General features: G+C 37.2%; 1 protein-coding gene across 3 annotated transcripts in view; it reads left to right on the top strand.

Moving 5' to 3' along the window:
- Nucleotides 1-3985: 3985 nt before the first annotated feature.
- The window catches only part of USP47 (ubiquitin specific peptidase 47), a 109625-nt gene continuing 92621 nt past the window's right edge, over nt 3986-20989 (top strand). For all 3 annotated transcript variants that reach the window (XM_028116750.2, XM_028116749.2, XM_028116748.2), the window contains exon 1: nt 3986-4243. In XM_028116750.2, the coding sequence (XP_027972551.1) occupies nt 4205-4243 (39 nt within the window). In that variant the 5' untranslated portion in view covers nt 3986-4204. The remainder of the gene's footprint in view (nt 4244-20989) is intronic.

Here is a 20989-nt window from a genome sequence, read left to right as displayed (position 1 = left end):
TATTTCACCAGTGTTTTCATTAGTGTTCTCTTTCTGTTCCAAGATCCAATCCAGGCTACCACACTGCATTTAGTTGTCATGTCTCTCCAGTCTCTTCTGGTCTGTGAGTTTCTCAATCTTTCATTGTTTTTCTTGAGATTAATTATGTTGAAGAATACTAGCCAGATATCCTATAGAATGTACCCCCGTCTGGGTTTGCCTGAGGTTTTTTTCATGTTTTGACTGGGGTTATATCATGAACATTTTAAAGTGAAGGGATAAAGAAAAATAATCCAAAAAAATGTATAAGGGGGGCACCTGGGTGGCTCAGTCGTTAAGTGTCTGCCTTCAGCTCAGGTCATGATCCCGGGGTCCTGGGATTGAGCCCTGCATCGGGCTCCTTGCTCAGCGGGAAACCCGCTTCTCCATCTCCCACTCCCCCTGCTTGTGTTCCCTTTCTTGCTGTGTCTCTCTCTGTCAAATAAATAAATACAATCTTAAAAAAAATGTATAAGGAAAAGCAACAAGCTTCTGACCTACACCAGTCCTGGTAATTTTTTAAAATGTGAATCTCACCTTACAAAGGTCATTAATTCAACAAAAATTTACTAAGCACCTACTATGTACTAGACACTATTCCAGGCACAGAGGATACATTAAGGACAACCAGTCTAGATTGAATGGTCATGAAAGGCCTCTTTGAGGAGGAAACATTTGAAAGTCCCAAATGACAAAATGGAGCTAGATAAAAGCGAAGATTTGGGAGAAGAACATTTAGGGAAAGGGGTAACTAGTGCAAAGACTTTGTAACAGAGGGTAAACTTAATGTATTTAAAAAGCTTCAGTAAGGGCAGAGTGAGTGGGTCATTGGTATAAGAGGAAGAGTGGTAGATGAGACGAGCAAAGTGGCCAGGGGCTAGCTTGCACTGGACTTTGTAGGCCATGGCAAGGAATATGGATGTTAGGCTGAGTGGGACAGAAAATCTTTGAAAGGTTTTAACTAAGAGAAGATTTTAACTAAGAATTATATATGATCTCATATACTTTAAAATGATCACTCTGGATGCTTTGTAGAGTATGAAATTTGGGTGATAAGAGTAGAAGCTAGGAGCCCTGTTAGGAGACAATTGCAGTAGTCCAGGCAAGAAAAGATGATGTTTGGAGTAGGATGGGAAGTAGTGGATATAAAGAGAACTGTTCGGATTGGTATATGTTTCAGAGGATGAAGCAACAGCACTTAGTAATGAATTAAATGTGAGATAAAGATTCTCAAGTTTCAGCCGGATAAACTGAATTGATGATGGTGCAAGTTATTGAGATGGAGAGAACTGGCAGAGCATATGTTGCAGAAGGAAGATGGGGGAGGCTCAGAAATCAAAAATGATCTGTTCGGATCAAGTTAAGTCTGAGATTTTTCAAGTCATCAAAAAGGTAGATGTAAGTTTGGCATCCATGGGAGAAGTCAGGGCTGAAGACATAAAATCCATATACAAAATAAATCCATATGCATGTAATATTAGTAACTTAATTTACTAAGAATAACCTTCTATTAATATTTGCTCATTTATAAATCAATTCATTGATTCATATACTTATTCCACAAATTATTTATTGCAGAACAACAAACCTATCTGGCTTTAATATAGCCATGCCAATGGCCTCCAAAGAGAAGAATACAATCAGAGAAGGTGGATCATGGGAAGAAAACATCAGAACCTTAAAAAAATATTTATTTTTATCTAAAAACAGAAAAAGACTAAGTCTTGCAAATATTTAACAGATAGATTGACACTGGCGTCTCACTATTAATGAGTGAAAAGTGTGAGTCATGCAATGTGGGGAACAATTCAGGGATGTCTTCATTTTCTTTCACCTTAATATACTGTGATTTATTCCAATTTATATGTGCTGGGTTAGGTAGATTTACCAGTTACATTATTATTTCATTAAACTGACCGCTTACTAAAATGAAGGTAGCTAAAAAAGATTTCTGGAAAGAAATTATCTCCAAAATTTTGGAGATAATAATGCAAGCATAAGTAGAAGCGGTGATAGGAGAGATGACATGTCTACTTCTAGCATGAGCCGTGCAGAAACCATCTTATTAAGTAGTGGGGATAACACTTAAATCAGAGATTTGGAAATATTTCTATTACAGGATTTTGATGCAAAAATGATGTTTGTGTGCTACCTAAGGCTGAGACAATGGTAAGGTAAGTGAGGCTTTCACCTTGGGAGCAAAATTTAAAGGGGCAGCCAAAACTCAGTAATCAAGATAAAGAATATCTTAATACCATATTTTAAAGATTCAAAATTAATTCAAAAATCTATGAACAAAATATCAAAATCTTAAAGACAAGATCAGTGCCCTAAAAAAACTTAAACATGTACACTAAAACTTGAAGGCAGAATTTTTCCAAGCTATTGAAAACTCTTCCAAGCAATGCATTCCAAAGAGTTCTGAACCCATTTGTTAAAAATATAAAAATGCAACATTTTCTGGCTGACATCAGGGAAGATAGAAAGTTAGTAGTTGAATGTCAATAAAAACTTTTCATGATTGGTGGATGGAGGAGATAAAAATGGATACTTGCATTAGTAAGAGCAGCCAAAGATGTACTTCTTCCATTAGGATCTACGTATCTTTGTGAGTTATCTTTTTCAGCTTATGACAGCTATTAAAATGAGGTACAGAAATAACCTGAATGTTGAATCAGACAATTTAATAACTGCTTCGCAAAGTGTTAGAGATTTTAAAAACCACTGAAACCTACTCAATCATATTTTTTTCACTAAATATTTTTGGTGAGAGTAACAATTCTTTATACCATTAATATAAAAAATAACTCTTGCAGACTTTTAAATGTTTATTTTTTATCTTATCCTTTTTACATTTTAAAAATGTTTTATGTCACATATAGCAAGACGTGTATATAACTTAAGTATATAGACTTACAGAGCTTTTTTTTTTCTTTTGCTAATAGGGGCTTGCAATAAAAAAAAGTTTGATAGGTAGTTGATACTGTGGGTGCTAGGAATATGGAAGGATTATTTTATCTCAGCATGGTGTGAAATCACTGTACCCAAGGAAGTCTTCAGGAGGGACACCCCATCGAGTCTTCCTAAGGGACGGCTTAATGAGTGAGATTTGGAAAAATACTGCGTAATTTGTTTCGTATAAAACAGCACAATGCTTACAGTCATTGGAAATTTAAGTACTCTGTAAACATTCTTAAGGAGGATGGTAAAGTTCAAACTGCAGCCGTACTCTCGGAAGCGATCTCAGTCCCAGACTGGAACCTGTTGGAGAAGGGAGTTCCCATAAAGGGGGCAAGAGATTGCCGCTCTAATGGAGGGTGTGTGTGTGCGTGCGGCGGCGGGGGGGGGGGGGGGTTGGAGATGTGACACCGCTTCTCCGAGGCGGAGGCTGCCGCGTCCCCTCGCAGGAGATGGCCTTGCGGTCCCTGGAGCCGGGACCGTCAGGAGTGGAGGGAGAGGGGAAAAAGAAAACGCAGTTCCCTCTGGCTGGGGCCGTGTCCGAGGGCGGAGGTCGGGAGACCGCCCGTGACGCTTTCTCTTCCAGGAGAGGCCAGGGCTTTGTGAAGAGGGGATGGAGTTAAGACGCTTTTCTAACGGGAAGGGAGGGCAGTGTTGAGTGGGGGTAGGGTCAGAGAAGGAGCTTTCGGCTCCAGTCTTGCCCCGGTGGGCAGAGTCCGAAGAGCCCAAGAAGGCATGGAAGGTTCTGAGGCCTGGTCCTTTCCCTGCCCGGCAGAGGGAGTCCCGAAACGGGACGGTCCAGAATCCCTCCCAAGAAAGGCGTTCGCATGGCCGCTCAGCCCGTTTTGTACATCCCGGGGCTGAGTAAGAGCTGAGGCAATTAGACGCGAGCGACAGCTGCCTCGGCACCTTGGGCGCTTGGCGCCGAGCTGGGAGCCCGACGGTCCGAATTCTCGCGAGAGCGGCCGCCGCCATTTTTCCATTGATTGCAGCGAGCTGGGGGAGGGGCCGACGACGAAGGCGACGGCGGCGGCGGCGGCGGCGGAGCAGTAGCCGTGGGTCGGTGTCTGCGCGCTGGTGTCTGAGGCCCAGGTTGAGGCCTCCGAGGTTGCCGGAGCGCAGGCGGTAGAGAGGATGACTGCCGCTGCCGTTCTCTCCTGAGATAGAGAGCCGCCACCACCCTGCCCCCTCCCCCGGCAGGGCGGAGAGAAGCGGCGGAGTCTGAGCCATGGTGCCCGGCGAGGAGAACCAACTGGTCCCGAAAGAGGTGAGGGGCCAGCGGAGGAGGCTAGGCCCGAGGCCTGCGTCCGCTCGAGGCAGTGCAGGCCCGGGCGAGGGGTCGGCTGCGGGCCCAGCTCGTGTGCGGGCGCGGCTGTGGGGGAAGGAGGAGGTGTGTGGTAGGGGCTGTACGGTGGGTGCGGCGAGCAATTGGGAGACCCGACTGGATCTAGGGGCCTGAGGGAGCCGAGACCTCCCCTCTCGGGTTTGTCGGGCTGGACGAATAAAGGAGCGGACTGGAAGGAATCAGGTCCAGCTTTGGGGGAGAAGGTGGCCTTTTAAGTACTTATTCAACATGTTGAGCCAAGATAATTTCAAAGAAAAAATTCTGTAACAGTTACTGACGGGCACGACAGGGTGACGGTGCTGCTTCTGGTTTGACAGTGGCAGTGTGTAGCTTTCAGGGCTTGTGAAACCTACACCCAACTTGAGATCTGTGGGAGGGCAGAGTTAACTGTTAAGACTTTTTTGAACTCCTGTTACTTGGTAATACTGTTGGCCAGCCTAGATGGGGCCTATGGAAGATCGCTGAAAAAGTAAATGTGACTTTCACGTAAAGGTAAGAGATAGCTAAACATTACCATATGGAGAGCTGAACTACTTTTTGTAGTTGGGTTGTGTATGCTAGTTTGGGTGACTTCTTGAATTCTTAAAAGCGAGTGATATGAGAAGCCTTGACTTCTTGGCTTCTCTTGAATAGTAGTAGAAGGTTAATGGTGGAATACAGCGCTGGCCAGTGAATTTCAATATATTAATAGTATCCCTGTTGGCTTTATAAATATCTTCAGCGTATCCAAATGCGTATTTTTAACTGGTTGATCATCAGGCTAATGCTTTGGATTTTTATTTCTCATATACCTTAAATGAGGCAGTGTCCTGTTGAACTGTGTAGAATCTTGATGTTTATAAGTGATATTCATTAAAAATTCTTAATTATTTTTGCTTTTTTAGTTGCTTTGTAGCAATTTGTTGTTACTTAAGCAAGCTCTCACACTGCAGAAGTGATACTGGAGTTATGTAGCTATGATAAAATATTTTTCCTACATTATCAGATGGTAGTTGTTTTGCAAGGACAGGTTTTTTTTTTTTTTTTAGCTTAGTTATCATGTGTCAGTATTTATTCATGGAGCATCACCAACTCTGTGCAAAGCAGATAAACAGATGAAATTAATCAGAGTTCTTGCCTTGGGAGCTTTCAGAGCTACTAAGAAGGAGAGTGCTGGTAATATTCGTTGAGCTTCCTTTAAGGGAGAGGTATTTTACTACGTAAGTAACTCTTATACAAGGACAGAAGTGATAGGTGCTGTAAGAAAGATAAACATGCATTTTCTTTTAGAGCTACATACTGCTGGTTTTCATTCTTACAAAAAGCAAAGTTAGTCCTTTCTTAATTTTTTGAGCGTTAGAAAAATACAGTATAAGTGGAACTTTCTGCTTTAAGAAAATGCAACATCAGATTTATTTCCCTAATAATTTGATGTCTTAAAAAAAAACCCTGATATGGATAGGCAGCTTTGCAGGGAAATATCATTGTGTAAAAACCAATACTGTAATGCTGCTTTTACCTTTTGGATTTTAAAGATTAATTGCCTCTCTTTTAAGACTAACTCCCTTACCTGAGGCTTCAAGCACATCCCAACTTTTTTTTCTTTTACATTTTTGGGAACATATGCCTTTTTTTTCTATTCTCTAGATTGATCTTCAGGCTGTTCTTTTTCCCTGGCTCTTCTCATGGTTGCTGGAAGCATGCACAGTAGCCTCCAGTCTTGAAGACTTCACTTAAGTTTTTGCCTTTTTAGCTTGTTAACTAGTTCTTTTCTTTTTTGATGGCCATACTCCTCTTCCTGAATTATTCTTACTTCTCTTCCTTGGGTTTTCTGTTGCATTTAATACTTAAAAAAAAAAATCCTTGAGTTTAGTAATATTGTACTTTTTTGGTCTTTTTTCTACCTGTTTGTCTTATCTGCCTGCTCATTTAGTCAGTGTCTTTTCTGTGTCCTTAATTATCGCTTTGGTCTTTGTCATTCCCTGTCTTTTTTAAGTAAGTGCTAAAGGGAGAGTATAGTGATCATCTAGTAACTTAACCCTTTCCGCTTTACAGATGAGGAAGATAGGGCCAGAGGATTGAAAGTGACTTGTTTAGGGTCACATAATGAGTAAATGACAATGTAAGGACTGGAACTCACATCCCTTCACTATTCCTTGATTATACTGTATTTTTTAGTTATCTCCATATAACCTGGAGGGTTTGTAACTAAGTACATTTACTATGTGAAAATAAATTGCAAAACTGAAACAAAAATTTGCTTCTGTTCTAATAGCTTATTATCAACAATCTAGAGGGTTTTGTTGTTGTTTTTTGTTTGTTTAGGAGCTTTGTATAGGGAACCCCTGACCCCTACTAGATTTAGATCTTAGTTAGGTGTGTGCATTCATGCATGTGTGTAGTTGTTGAATGAATAATATATTATTTTGGTCCCTGAAGCTCAAGGACAGATATATCTTAGAGGACTCCAAAGAAGGCCGCTTAGTGGGTGCTATAGGTATTGGCAAACCCTGTGGGCCAAATCCAGCCTACTTGTAGCCTGTTTTTGTATGGCCCATGAGTTAAGAATGACTTTTACATTTCCGAATTGTAAAAGATAAGTAGAATAATATTCCGTGATAAATGAAAATTTTTGAAATTCAAATTTCAGTATTCATAAAAAAGGTTTTTATTGGAACACAGCCATGCCCGTTTATTTACTATTGTCTGTGGCTATAGTAGAGTTGAGTAGTTGCTACAGATGCTGTATACAGGATAAATTTGAAACTACTTAGCTTTGTATTCAAGGCCTAGTACAGTTGATTCTGGCCACAACCTTTTCAGCTTATCTCTTCTCCCATGAAACACGTTTTTAATGCAGCCAAATGGGTTTCTTTCTAACTTGCTTTTTACTTCTTTTTGTACTATCCCCTCTTTTTGCTTCTCTGTTCAGAACCTTCATATACATTTTCCCACAAGTACCCCATACGATGTTTATGCTAAAAATCTTTTTATGATCATTTTAACCTTAGGGATTTCTCCTTTTTTTTTTTTAAAAGATTTTATTTATTTATTTGGCAGAGAGAGACACAGCGAGAGAGGGAACACAAACAGGGGGAGTGGGAGAGGGAGAAGCAGGCTTCCCACAGAGCAGGGAGCCGGATGCGGGGCTCAATCCCAGGACCCTGGGATCATGACCTGAGCCGAAGGCAGACGCTTAACGACTGAGCTACCCAGGCGCCCCAGGGATTTCTCCTTCTTAGAAGACCTTTAATATGACTAGATTCATTTGTTAATTAATAAGTAGTGCTTGGTGACATCTATTATGGTCTCAAACTGTAATACACATTTTATATATTATGAATTCCTTGGCAGCAGAGATCTTTGTTTCTCTTAATTTTCTGTTTTTGTATACATAGGTCTAGGACAGTATCCTTTTTGGAGCAGATATTCAGTCATATTTATTACTGGGTGTGAAGAAACTTAGAGTTCTAACTAATTATCCCCTACTTGATGTTTTCTGTAGCACAGTTGGTTGGCAAGCTGTTTTCTAACCCTTGCTTGAACACCTTCATGACTAATCTCTGATAACATCTTTGCCTTAGAAGAGATCTGTTAATTTAAGTTTTTGAGTTGAGAGAAGTCTAGACCTCTGTACCCACCATCTTTTGATAATTGCCTAGGACAACAGAGAAATCTTAAATCATTCCCCATAGGACAGCTTTTTTTTTCTTTTTAAAGATTTTATTTATTTATTTGACAGAGAGAGAGAGACAGCGAGAGAGGGAACACAAGCAGGGGGAGAGGGAGAGGGAGAAGCAGGCTTCTAGCTGAGCAGGGAGCCCAATACAGTGCTTGATCCCAGGACCCTGGGATCATGAACTGAGCCGAAGGCAGCCGCTTAACGACGGAGCCACCCAGGCGCCTAGGACAGCTTTTTCTTATTGTTGAAAATGGGAGAAGGGAGTAGGAGGGCCAACCCCCTCTGTTCTACAATCTGAGGATCCTTAGTTCTTTACTTGTTTTTCAGTTGCTCTCTTTTAGACACAATCCAGTGTTTTTAGTATTCCTCCTAAATTGTTATACCCAGAGAAGAGCAAAGGGAGTGTGGTCTGTTCATTGTGGTTAACAGCAAGGCTTTTCACCTCACTTTTTCATCCTACTCTGTCTTTGAATTGTATTGATATTGGCTTTCAGATCTCTTGTTTTTACTGTCATCCCAATTTTTATTTATTGCTTTGTTGTTTTTATTCTCTTTATAAAGATTTGTGACACTAATATTTATTGAGTCTTCACTGTACATATTACTGTCCTCCGCCATGTAAGGAACATTTTGAGGAAATAGCAAAAGTTCTTTCTTCCCTCAAGTATCTTAGAGTATAATTAAGGATAAGGTATATATCTTACGGTTTTAAAATAGTACTTAAAGTGATGTCCAAAGGATATATAAATGTAGAGAAGATGGAAAAATGGAAGAAAAGACAAAAGAGTTTCATATCTCATGTTTCTTTCTGCCTCTTTTCCATGCATTAAACAGTTTCCACATGAAACTAATGGTGATGAGAGTAATAACCAATATTTATTAAGCATTTATTATATGTCAGATACTGTTATATGTGCTTCATGTATATTAACTCATTTGAGCTTCACAGTGACCTCACAAGTATATAAAGACGATTGATGTTGAGAACTCCCAAAACATTAAAGTAACTTGTTTTTTATCTCTATTGTCTGTTTTTTAATAAAATCCATTAGTATTTATTATGGTCCATATCAAATGAATATTCTTTTAATTTTATGTCTCCTAATTAAATTACTTGAGGAAATGTGCTGCAATGGTCTGTCTTGTTTTTGGTCATTCTTTAAAAATTAGCCTTTAAAAAAAAATTGCGGTGTTGATTCTCTTTTACCGGTAAGAGGCAAGTATGGCAGTTATGTCAGTAATACTCATCAGTGGTTTACATAAATTGGAGTGTTTAATAAAAAATCATTAGTATTTAAAATACCATTGGAAATGCTGACTTAATAAAGCAAAAAAGCTGAGTGCAGTTGTATATGATTCCAAATTTGTCAGGGAAAAAATGGACAATTTAGGGTTATATGCATTGAAAGATTAGAAGGAATACTCTAAAATATTAACAATCATTGTTTCTGGATATCTGGATCATTGGGCTTTTAAATTTTCTTTACTTATTTCAACAATGGGCATGTACATTACTAAAAAAAGGAAACTTAGATGATCTAATTGTAGTTTTTGAGGTAATTATTGGTATCATGTTATAGTGTTTTTTTATGCTCATGATTTTTATCTTTCCCCTCTCTTCTTGCTTTGAGTTTGCCACAGAGTAACCTGATCCACTTGCATGGCTTCAGCCTTTGATTGTAATATACCCATTTCTGTCTCCAGCCCTGACCTCTCTTCTTCTAGATTCAGATTTCTACCTGCATACCTGATGTCTCTATTTGGTTGTATGCTAGGACCCACAGCTTACATGTAGGTAATATCAAGCTCATATCTCTTCTCTTTCCTCATATTCTCTTCTCAACATAATTCTTTCCGTGTTCTGTTCAGTTAGTGTTGTTAGCGTGTTTATTTGCTTAAGTTAGGAGGTTTTTTTTGACTCCTTCGTTTTCCTTTTTCTCATACTCAAATTAGTTCATCACTTGGAAAATATCTCTTGTACCTTTACCTTTCCGTTTGCAGCTCTGCCTCTTTTCTCATTCAAATGTAGCCCTGCTAAAAGGTCTCTGACTTCTAGGCTCTTTACGAAGCCATCCTCTCAACTGTCAGAGTTAACTTTCTAAAACAGGTGAGATTATGATTTACTTACTTTAAAGCTTATAGTTATTACCCTCTGATTCCAAATTGAGTAATAGGTACTATTTATAAGCACTGCGTGCCAGACACTGTGGTAAACCTTTTACATACATTATCTTATTTAATTCCTGTCATGCCCCTTTAAGGCAGCTATTATTTTTCATTATCTTATAGATGAATAAGGTAAGGCTTAAAGAGGTTGAGGACCTTGCTCAAAGTTGTAAAGCTGTGTGGTTCTAAGTCAGTATGGCCTTAACCAGTGAAAGTACTTCATAAATCTAGCTTCAGTTGATTTTTTTTAAGTTTAATGTTTATCAAAGTTATACATGCACACATTTGAAAGAGTTGAATAGTTCTGCAGGACTTTTGACAAAACAGTAGTCCTCTGCAGATTCCCTCTTCTTTTTATTTCGGGCTCTTCAGAGACAACCACTTTCAACTGACTTCTTTGATATTTATCTCCGTATCTCAAAATGGCATGTTTGTAATGTTCTTTCTTGAGTTTTCAGTTTAAGGCATTATCTACTGACTTACTACAGTAGAAGATAAGGTTTACCGCTATCCCAGCCATACCCAGACACACTTCTCAGTCCTGCTCAGTCTTCCCAGTATTGTCATATTGCAAGTAGTTTGGTTATACCAATACTCAGAGTGTGTATCAATGTGACTATAAGCTATTCATAGTTGAGTCTTGTAGTTTATTGTAATTGTTTTCCTTTCCTATACATTTTGTTTTCCCTGCGTTAATGTTTTTTTAAAAGATCTGCTTTTGTTTAGTTTTCTGTGTACTTAACCATTTTTGCCAGGAGGTTCTCACCAGGGGGCAAACCAGTAGACATTCGGCAACGTTGGGAGGACAGGGAGTATGCTACTAATGCCTAGTGCTGCCAAACGTCATCCTACGCTGCACAGGACAGACTCCCACAACAAAGAATTATGTGGTCCAAGGTGTCAATAGTGGCACTGTGAGAAGCCGTGATTTAGTCCAACTCTCTCTCAAGTATATAAATCTTCTCTTACTAGGTTCAAACCTACTAATCTTTCCTTTTAAGTTTTCTTGAATTGCAGCTGTTGTCTTAGATTTGCCTTTACTATCATCTTAGTAGCCCCCCTCAGATCTCTATTGTATTGGGGCTCTTGGTTCTATACCTGATGTCTTCTTTCTTTGCTTGTTTTCTCGTTTTGGAGGACCACTTTCAATAGCTTTCTGGATGGGATATAATTTTTTCCAGACCTCACATGTCTGAAAATGTTTTTATCCTCTTGTTTTATAGATTATTTGGCTGGGCAGAGAATTCTTGGTCAGAAATAATTTTCTCTCAGAATTTTGCTAACATTGCTCCATTGTTTTCTTTTTTTCAGTGTTGTTGTTGAGATGTCAGATGCCTAGAAGATTCTTTTCCGCTATTTTGCAACTTTTTTTTTCCTTTCTGGAAGCTTAGAGAATCTTTTCCCCCAAAGTTCTGAAATTTCTATATTATGTGCCTTGGTATAGGTCTTTTTTTAAACCCATTTCTGTTGAGTTCAGGGTAGTCTTACTTAGAAATTCATCAGTTCTGGGAAGTTTCCTTAAATATATATATATTTTTTAATTTCTTCCTTTCGTTTCCTCTCTTCTCTCTCTTTGGTTCCTGTGGTTTAGGTGTTGGGCCTACTGACTGGTTTCTCTAATTTTCTTATCTGTTTTCATCTATTTTCTATTCCTTTCCCCCTTTCTGGGAAATTTTTCTCAACTTTTATCTTCCAATTCTTCTTCTAGGGTTTTATTTCTGCCATCATATGTATAATTTCCAAGCACTCTTTGTCCTGTTTCTGTCTTGTGGATGCAATCAATATCTTGTCTTATCTGTCTTAGGAAATTAGTAGTAGTTTTCTTCTCTACATACTCCCTCTTTCCTCCAGATTTCCTTTTTGTGTTTATTTGCTTGGGCTTTGTCTTTCATATGAGATGCTTTCCTTGGATGTCTGGTGATCCTTCGAAGAAGTCAAGTCTTACTTTAAAGAGGTGCCTTAAAAAGCTCAGAAGCCGCTCCTACAAGTGGGTGATTATGGTTTTCGCTGTAGAATGATATGGCTGAATAATTTCCTTGCAGACTCCCAGTGACACATCTTTTCTCCTGTGCTGGATTGATTTCCCAGAAAAGATTTCTATCTTATGCCGGGAGAGAACAAGCTTGGGAGCTGAGTAGGAAAAAGGGATTTGGGTTTCATCATTAAGTATGCAAATACATTTTCATTTGTTCTCCAGTGTTCAGTATGGCATTCCTCACATGCATTTGAGCCTGGCATCCTCTAGTGCAGAGATACCCTGTTTCACGCTCTCAGAGGTCATTTAGCCTCTTGCCAGAAAGGGTCAAGGAGTAGAAGAGAGGCCTGGGAGTTAGAACTGCTTCTTAAACGTCGATCTGTTCTCCTAGTTTGGACTCCACCCTTAAGCCCAGAGTGTCTGAAGCTGACAGTTTCTGAGCCTTTTAGGCTCCCCCCCCATTATCCTTTAAAATTTTTTTGTGGAAGAGTTGCAAAAAGAATAGAGAATTGTATACCCTTCACCGAGCTTCTCCTCATGTTAACATCTTATCTAACTGTAAAACACTTATCAAAAGTAAGAAATTAACTATATTTTACCAGTTTCTCCACAAATGGCCCTTTTTGTTCCAAGATCCAAATTCAGGATCCTACAATACATTAGTTGTCTTGTCTCCTTAGTTTCTTTTTATTTGTGACAGTCCTCACCCTTTCCTTCTCTTTCATGACCTTGACACTTTTGAACAGTTATTTTGTATAATGGCCCTCAATTTGGGTTTGACTGACATTTTCTCATGATTTATGACCTCCCGTGAGGTTGGGAATTAAAGAGAGTGGTATTACAGATGTGATGTGTCCTTCTCAGTACATCATCTGGAAGGTGTGGGGGAATGTGATGTACTGCTAGTGATGCTAACCTTGATCACTTGGGTATAGTGCTGTCTGATAGGTTTCTCCACTATAAAGGTACTGTTTTCCTTGTTAATAATTACTAAATACTTTGAGACTATGCAGATACCTTGTTTAGGCTTAAACTTCTGCCCACTAGTTTTAGCATCCGTCTAGGGATCTTGTCTTATTACTGGTGCATTCTAATAGTGATTTTCTATTTTCCTCATTATTTCTGCATTTATTAATTGGAATTCTTCTGTGAGGAAGAGTTATCCCTTCTTGCCCATTTATTTACATAATTATTTATATCAGTATAGACTTTTGGATATTTATGTTATTCTTTGGATTATAACCCAAAACTATTATTATTTATTTTGTTTTTCAGGTTGTTCCAATCTTGGCCAGGGGAGCTCTTTCTGGTTGGCATCTGTGTGTTCATCCTTGCTTTTTGAGAACTTACTTTCTGGCACCACATTGTGCTTCAGCCCATGGCTTATTTTATCTGCCCCAACCCTGGAAGCAACCACTTCTCCAGGGAGTATAGGGAGTCTTTTGGTGTAATTGTAAATGTTGTGTAAACCAGGTGTCTTTGGTTTTCTTCTAAGCTAATACAGAATTCAGCCTCTTCAGATGTAATTGTCATTAACATTTGATCTGCTCTCCAGCTTTTGAAATAATGTTTCTGGTTTCTTATGGGTTTATGCTCTTTAAAAAATGTCTTCACTCTTGTTTCAAAGATAATCTTGGGAAGCTTTAGAGCTAAATGCTTGTATTCAGTCTATCCTCTTTAACCAGAAATTCCTAACTTAATGTATATGTCTCCTACCCCAGGCCAGTTTTGTTTCAGTCACATTTGGCTACATTAGTTGCTGTTCCCAGATGTGCTCTATGCTTTCATGTGTCATTTTATGCCCTTGCCCTGAGTGAATAATATGAACTACTTTTTTTATCATCTGGTTTCTAGGGAGCTTTAAATAGGTGAACTTTGATTTTGCATGGAAATTATTATTTAAGTACTTTCTTAGGATTGCCTCTTTTTTATTTTCCAGTTTTTGATTAGTCACATAAAATTTTTGCATCTTAGTATTGAGGTACTCTTAATTTTTTGCTGAAATTGAAGGGACTGGGTTAGTACATTGCCAGGGTACTAAAGTACCATGGAGCCCAACTTGGAAAGAAAAGATTGTATTGAAAATAGGGGGCAGGGAAAAAATATCATTAAATATATATATTTAAATATTTATTGTCAATTAAGGTTCCAGAAAATATCTACTTTTAAAATTGATTCATTTGTTTTTAAGGATCTTCTTCAGTTCAGGCAACATGTTTAGGTGTCCTGATATGCAGAGGCATATTTTTTATGAGGTTTATTACACAGATTTTAAAGTGTTCTGTCCAGGTACCGTTGGCTGAAAATCTACTTTTGTACAAACATTCTCCATTGTACAAAGTCTTTGGGGCAAAATGATTATGATTGGCAGTGATGGCAAATGATTGGCAAAACTGGTGTAATTAAGATTCTTAAAGAGCACGCATTTCTCCTGAGCATGATTTGCTATTGGTATAGTGGAAGAAGGGGTGGATGTAAGTATAGTTTAAGTAAACAGAGGTCTCCTCTCTGCCTTATATACTTCCGTTTACTTTGTCTCTAGGCATGGGAGTAATAATAATTTATTCTTTTGTTTAATAGAACTAAACTGACCATGCATGTATAAAGTAGCCATGGATATGAACATTTTTATTTATATAAAACTGTTGCTACAACCTACTGTTGAGAGATTACAGTTCTTGTGAAAATTACTGAGATACAGGTCTTGAATTTTGATGTTTTTTAAAAACATGCTCTTAAAATATTATCCAACCAGCAAAATCTAGCTCCTCTTACTTCCCACAAGAAACCATTTCTGATTCTCCTGTTTCAACCTGATTACATTTCCCTAACCCTGAAACCCATTGCACTGTATCTTTCAACACTTGAAAAATTATACCCCCTTATTATAAGTTACATTAATACCTTTATGAGATTAGAAAATCTTCAAAGTCAGGACATGACAGCCAGAGTGCTTGGGTTCAAATAGTAGCTTTGTGACCTTGGGCAAGTTACTTAACTTTTTGGCACCTTAGTTAAATGAGGATACTAGTAACTATGTCCTAGGGTTGTTGGGAACATGAAATGAGTTAATACATATAAGATGTCTTGTACATAATAAGCACTCTATAAATGTTAGCATACCCCTCTGTTATTACTTTCATCCTATATTCTTTCTAGGGACCAGCGCAGTGTGCTATGCATTGCTGTCTAATAAATATTTATTGATTAAATGAAAGTGAAGGCATATTTAGTTATTAAATATGCTAGTCATTACAGTTGCAGTTCTGGTTATGACCTGTCAGCTAAATATCTATGTGTTTGCATAAATCCTAAATGATTGTTGGATTTGACAGATTTTTTTATATCCTCAAATATTGCTCATATAAACATACTGTTATTCTTACTGCTTTAATTGAGAACTAGAACATGTAAGAGTACAAATGTTAAAAATACATTTTTGAGTCTAATGAGGTTCTGAGAAAAATTGGTTTGTTACGTATAGATATTTCTCAAGATACCTTATGAGATTAACAAATCACTGCTTTGTAAGACTCAGTGTGAAATGCTATTTTAAAGCAGGATCCATGTTAAGAATAATTTGTTTCTGAAAGAACTTTATGTATGTGATAATTCTGATTTTCTATAACTCTGGAGTAGAACCAATTGACATGGATGGAAGAGACTCTGTCCCTGTCAGTTGTACATTGTGCTCTAGATTTGATGCTCTAGATATGTTAGTTGACTAACATAAGACTTGCAGAGTCCTTTAAATATTAGCCTAACAAGCACAACATGCTTATATTCAATAAATATAGTGGCTTTCCAGTAGAGAAAAATTAAAGGCTGTTAAGTAACATAATTAAGAAAAAGTCTGGAATTTAAACTTTTCTGTATATAATGAATCTAATACCTTTGCTAAGAGTATAGGTTTAGTTTTAGGAAGACCAAGGACCTCATTTATGACTTAAGTGAAAGTTTCTGGTATAACCAAAGCATTGTAGTTTGTCTATACAAATGATATTTTCCTGTTTCAAATCATACTTAGCTATTTTTATTTAATCATAAACATCTTTTAATTTTTTTTAGTGTAGGTTTCTATAGTTCTGATGCAGTAGAATTCATTCATTCAGTTAAACATTGAGTTAGTAGCTGCTAGGAATCCGAGATTCAAAGATAAAGAAGGAATCTGACCTAGTTCTAGTTCTAGTTCTAGATGCTAGTCCAATTAATTTAGTCAGAAGGAATAGCATTTAAAACACAAAAGTTTGTAATGCATTTTAGGAAATAGCAGAAGTTTAGTATAGATGCCTGGGTTGTCTGGGGTTGAGTAGGAGAAGATGGTTCTGGAAGGTTGTGTCTTAAAAGTGCTGAAGGCTTTGTATACCTATAAGGAGTGTAGATTTTTTATTGTGTAGGCATTAGGGGGCTTGAAAAAGTTTTTCCCAGAAAAAGTTAAGTTTGTGTTTAATATTTATAAAGTTTAATTCCTGAAACTTTTTCACTGAAACATTTTTTATTTGCCATGAATGTTTTATGTCCCTGCATTAATATTAAAAATCTATATACAAATGAAAATGGGAAGGAGGAACTTACTAATACCTTATTCTCTCACCTGTTTTTTTTTTTCATTTGCAATCATTAGGTACTTTTTTGTTTTTTAAGAATGGAATGTTTCCCGTCATAATGCATCTTAAGTGCATTTCCCACATACAAGTTGTGCTGAAGGAATCTCTTTTGGCATAATTGTTACATTTTTAAATGAATAACACACAAGTAGGTGTCTTCAAATATGGTAAGTAGATAGGCCTCATTTGTGTCCAGGAAAGTGCCAGGAGCTGCACTCCTGGGAGTGTAGATCTGTTTTGAAGTCCTGAGCAATTTCTTAGACTTGATGTTAGAAGGGAAATTTGCAAGTGGGAAGTTTAGTACTTCTGATTTTCACTGACAGTACAAGGCTTATAATGGTGTGGTTTCTTCACATAAGGACATTCTTGTGAGTGACTTTTGTAGTTGGTTGCTTCCTAAGTGCTTTACCACTGATTTGTTTATAGGCAGTAGGTTTGTAAGGGCCCTAGTATAGAGAACTACAGTGTTTACCCCCCCCCTTTCCTGTTGGCTGAAGCTCAGCAGGCTAGAGGTGGCACTGGTACTGGAGAATGATGACTCTCATGGTGTCTCTCTGGTGGTAGCCGCACAACTGAGAACACCACAAGGAATGTTTTTAATTGGCGGATTAATGAAATCTTCCCGAGGAAGTCTCTAATGTTCCAAATAAAATTAAGGGGACTTAATATTTAGCCACGAGGAGCTCGATTATAGCCCCAGTTCTAGATTGCATTAAAAAGTAGAATTTTTGTGGGACTCGTCTCCTAAAAGATAGGTATTGTTTTACTGCATATAAATAAACTATGAGTTTATATACATTTATTCCATTTTATTGATATAAAATGTCTACCATTTTAGACATTTAGACATAAGCATAAGACTGTGCTTAGGTGTTTTAATTTTATTGCCTTTAATTTTAAGTTTATATCAAGTTGTATAATTTATTACATTATGTTTATTTATAGTACTTTGTGGTAGTGGAAGGCAATTGGTGAAAAATTAAATGCCTAACAATGAAGTCTCTTATTAAAAGGCATTTGAGAAATATTGCTTTAATTTTGATGTTTTATACTCACATGCCTTGTGATATTTATTTACCATTACATTATTTACCATTAACATAGCACACATACAGACACAGTATTGACACGGAAAGAAACAGGCACAAAATGTTTCTACAATTCAGTAATAGAATTTAATACCGGAAGGGATGTAGTAGTTAGGTATTATAGTCCCTTTGTTTTTCCCCCCTTTAGTTTTAGATCAGAAAAACATAAAGGCCATAAAAGCTCAATAACTTACTCAAGGTCTCAGTTCGTGGAAGAGCTTGAATGAAACCTTTTTTTTAAAAGTCAGGTTTACTGAGGTATAATTTATATAGTAAAATTTGCCCTTTTATGGTATACAACTTTGTGAATTTTGACAAACTTAATACAGTTGTATAACCACCAAGATGCGGAATATCTCCATTATGGTAAGAGTGTTCTCAGGCCCCTTGTAGACAACTCCCCACCGCTCCCCCCTCCCGCTATCCCCCACACACTCAGGGCTCTGCAACCACTGATCTGTTTTCTGTCCTCATATTTTGCCTTTCTAGAATGTCATGAAATAGAATTCATATAGTATGTAGCATTTTGAGTCTGACTCCTTTCCTCTAGTATAAAACTATGGGATTCATCCATATTGTTTCATGTATCAGTAGTCTTCCTTAGTGCTGAGTGCAACAATTGTTTCTCCATTCACCAGCTAATGGACATTTGTTTCCAGTTTTTGATGATTCTGAATAAAGCTGCTACAAGTATTTGCATACTTGTTTTTGGGGCTGTAAGTGCATGTTTAACTTTGTAAGAAACTGCTAAACTTTTCTGAAGTGGTTGTACTGTTTTGCATTCTGATCAGCAATGTATGAGCATCTTAGTTGCTCTGCATCCTCCTTGTTGGTACTTGGCAATGTCAGTTTTTTTGTAGTCTTTGCTTTTTTTTTTTTTTAGCCATTCTAGTAAGTGTATAGTGATTTTTGTGATTTTAATATGCATTTCTTTAATGACTGTTGATGTAGAGCATCTTCTCATGTGCTTGAGGATTTTTATTAAGCCAGAACCAGAAAACATACTTTATGCAATATTACATTTGCCAGGTACTGATAGGAGAGAGAGAAGGCAAAAGAGTACCTATTCCCAAGGAGTTTATGATTTACATAGGGAAAACTGGTAATTGTGTTAAATGGTGGTGGTATTTAAGAACCCAGTTCACATATCCCTGGTCTGGTGAAAAGAAATGGTTTGGGAATCAGAAAACTCAGTGGTTTGACTTTGCCGTAGTCGCTTAACCCTTCTGAGTCTTTTTTATCTTCCTTCAAGTGAGGGACTTGGACCAGATAAGGAATAAGATTTGTCTGTAAATTATAGGCCTATAGGAACTTTTAAAGTAGTGGGTGTTTTTACTACTTTCACAGTAGTAGGTTTTTAACCTTTGTGAGAAGGCCATGCAATCAGAAAACAAAAGTAGGTTTTTCCTGTCTGATGAAATTCATATTACCCCCCAAAAATAACATTTTGCAATTTTTTTAAGAATTTATTTTATTTTACTATTTCATTTTTTAAAAGATTTTATTTATTTGACAGAGAGAGACACAGCGAGAGAGGGAACACAAGCAGGGGGAGTGGGAGAGGGAGAAGCAGGCCTCCCACTGAGCAGGGAGCCCGACGTGGGGCTTGATCCCAGGACCTTGGGATCAAGACCTGAGCCAAAGGCAGATGCCCAACGACTGAGCTACCCAGGCGCCCCCCTTTTGCAATTTTAAATATCATAAATTATAATATAAATTTTATTACAGTAAGGGATTATATTTTTTAAATATATTATAAGGATAGTAACTGGTAGTTCTATAATAATACCTTCTGTGTGATATTATTATAACTTGTAGGGTATTTTCAAGATACTTTCTTTTGGTCTTTGGAAAAACTCTTTGTGTATGTTGAAAACTAAATGACTTGCATAGGATTATGTAGCTAAAAGAAAAGCAGCCACCTTGACTGGAGGTTCTAGCCTTGATCTTTTGACCTGTGCAGTACATTGCTCTTTGCACTACAGGCCACTCCAATAGGAAATAAACGGTCTTCTAATAGTTTTAAAGTAACCTATACATTTTTTTCAGTTGTACAATTTCATGAGAGTATTATAAGAACATAATATTCTTACATTAAAATTATTATCCATGCTTCTAAATAAGTGCATGGTAACAGATAGATAATATAATAAACAAGCTTCCTTAGTTTAGTAATAATGCAGTAGAACATTCAAGACCTGTAAATAAGTCTGTTGGATCACAAGCTGAGTCACTGCTTGTCAACAACAGCCTACTCACAGAAGAAAACTTAGCTGTAATCAAAAATAAAGATAACAGGAATAGTAAAGGGCTTATTATTTCCTCTCCTGAGAGTAGTTTGTTTAGTTTCTAAGTTTAGACACCCACAGCATATTATTAGTGGGTTACCCATTACCAGTAGTAGAACAACTATTAAAAGGAGTAAGGCAGAAGTGGGAAGAGTATTAGGATAGAAGTAAGGGGAAAAATAATGTCATTATAACTTTTTTGCCACAAATATATTTTATAACATAACATTTTATAACATGAAGTCATCAAAAAGCCTGTATTTCTTAGGAAATCTATATTCATATGTGACCTCAAGGCAAGTCACTTCAGGTCCCAGTATTTCTTTTTATTCATCTGTAAAATAAGGAGCTTGATCGGATGTCTAAAGGTCCATCCAGCTTTAAAGATTAGAGTTCTATGTCGTGTGTGATAAGTTACCTGACTGATGGTTTCTTAACTGTCAAGTAAAATATATTGCTCATAGTTAGATTTTAACTTTTTTTAAAGTTCTGAAACTTTGTTATTAATTTTCTACTAATTGAGTACTTAATGTAATTGTTACAAGTAAAAATTATAGAATTCAGAGTTTTATGTATTTGGTTTTCTGATTATAATATATGGGGTTCTGGGAGCTTGTTTTATGAGTATTTTAAAAGAAAATAGAATACAGTTATTGGAGGGGCACACTGTAATATTAGAGCACATACTGTAGGTCATACTTTATTACTTGAGTGTGCTATATGATTTGGAAAGAAATGTCATAAATTGACAATTGATGTTATATCTTATTCAATATTAGTTTAAATTCAGAAAATGCATATCCTGATACATTGAATAAGCACCTTTTAATGCAGATTAGTTTATCACAGAATTTGTATTTAACTAAAATAGTAATGTAGAATG

This window comes from Eumetopias jubatus, unplaced genomic scaffold, assembly GCF_037043125.1.
Source record: "Eumetopias jubatus isolate StellerSeaLion01/CBP00866 unplaced genomic scaffold, mEumJub1_p1.0 scaffold_13, whole genome shotgun sequence".
Taxonomy (NCBI): domain Eukaryota; kingdom Metazoa; phylum Chordata; class Mammalia; order Carnivora; family Otariidae; genus Eumetopias; species Eumetopias jubatus.
Note: the sequence above shows the minus strand (reverse complement) of the source record. Positions and strands in the feature narration are given on the sequence as shown.